The sequence below is a fragment of the Octopus bimaculoides genome, chromosome 9 (genome assembly GCF_001194135.2).
Source record: "Octopus bimaculoides isolate UCB-OBI-ISO-001 chromosome 9, ASM119413v2, whole genome shotgun sequence".
In the NCBI taxonomy this organism is placed as follows: Eukaryota; Metazoa; Mollusca; class Cephalopoda; order Octopoda; family Octopodidae; genus Octopus; species Octopus bimaculoides.
The window spans coordinates 31,925,781-31,927,309 of NC_068989.1; the positions used below are offsets into that span (position 1 = coordinate 31,925,781).

At 30.2% G+C, this 1,529-nt stretch overlaps 1 protein-coding gene across 1 annotated transcript in view; it reads right to left on the reverse strand.

Annotated features, from left to right (window-relative positions):
* Positions 1-61: 61 nt before the first annotated feature.
* LOC106880978 (uncharacterized) overlaps positions 62-1,529 on the reverse strand; it is a 4,359-nt gene continuing 2,891 nt past the window's right edge. Inside the window, exons 2-3 of the mRNA XM_014931160.2 lie at positions 1,326-1,433; positions 62-791 (exon numbers count right to left, since the gene is read on the reverse strand). Of these exons, the coding sequence (XP_014786646.1) occupies positions 672-791; positions 1,326-1,433 (228 nt within the window). The 3' untranslated portion in view covers positions 62-671. The remainder of the gene's footprint in view (positions 792-1,325; positions 1,434-1,529) is intronic.

A 1,529-nucleotide genomic window follows, 5' to 3' on the forward strand; every position in this document is an offset into this window, starting at 1 on the left:
CGCGCGCGCGCGCGCAAGCATATGTGTGTGTATGTATTAAATGATGACACTCACATCAAGAGAAGTTTTAAAGTTTTTTTTATTTATAATTAATGATAAAATATGATTCCTATGTTTATAAAATTTTCATTACTTTAACAAAATTGAACTGTCTCATAATATAAACAATTCATCTTCAACTCGAATTTTACAATCAGATTCAAATGTAAAAACATAGCCCAAAACACACGGTCTGTAACCATTGTACTACAGTAATTTTTTGGCTGATAATGGAATGAATACTTGAATATCCATCAACATTTTAGTAACCAATACTCAGTAATTCTCATTTTATCCACAATATTACCTTTGCCATGGATACTATTTTTGTTCGTTTATACTTTATATTACAAATGACCAAAAAAGGACTGTATTGGTAACTGAGAAGGTGAATATTGGGAAATGTGCCACCAGCCAGGTGATAATCTCATTCTTGTTTCAGGTTTAAACAAGAGAGATCCAGTGTCAATCAGCTTCCACAAAACATCGTTATTCTCAGAAGTATTGTATAGAATTCAATTACATTCCTCTAGGAATGTATATCAAGCATCAATTGCTTCTACTTGGATTTTATATCTTATCATAAAAACCATATAATGTTGTTCTCAGAGTTCATCTTGATGGTTCTTTCTTCATGGATGTGGTTCCACTTTAACATGAATACCTTGAGCCTTTAGATCCATAACCATTGACAACAGTTTTTGCTGTAACTGCCTTAGATATTCATTCTTGGTTGTCAGTTCTTCCAGCACCTGTAATATAAAAGAAAATTGTTAGAAATAACCCATTGTTACTTATTCATATTGAGTTTAGTTTTTTTTCTTATTTTTTATTTTTTTCAGTGAGTTGATTGAAATTTTTTATCACCAGGTCTGGCACTTGAAATTAACAAAATCTTCATTAATTAAAGTAAGAGACAGTTGGCTAATTACAGTGGAATGTTAACAATGAAATACAAACCTCTTATCTCATAATTTGAAACATTCTCAATTCAACCACCTGTGTATACACTGATTAACTGTGTAAACTCCAAATTCCAAAAGGTTTTCACTTTGCTTCTATATAACTCTAGATATTTTGGAAACGGCTCATATCACACCAAAACGTATTAACAACATATATAAAGCAAAATAGAGGGCATATTTACTTTATATTTATGAATCCCTTGGGTTAGAGAAAATTGCATTTTGAAATACAAAAGCTGGTTCATTTTGTTAAAAGCTTCTTAAATACATCGTAATAAATAATATAACCATTTCAATTTACAACAAATTCTATTCACTGACCTTTTCATCTTCAAATTTCTTCATCCTTTGTTTATCACGATATTTCTTGGCAGCAACTTTATTTCTATTCTTCATTTCATTTCTTCGTTGTATTTCTGTGGGAGACATCTGAACATATAAAAAAGAAATAAAGGAGATAAAAAAAAATTTGAATAACATCAAACTGTTGTTGTGATAAATATTCTTGCTCCCATACACACACAC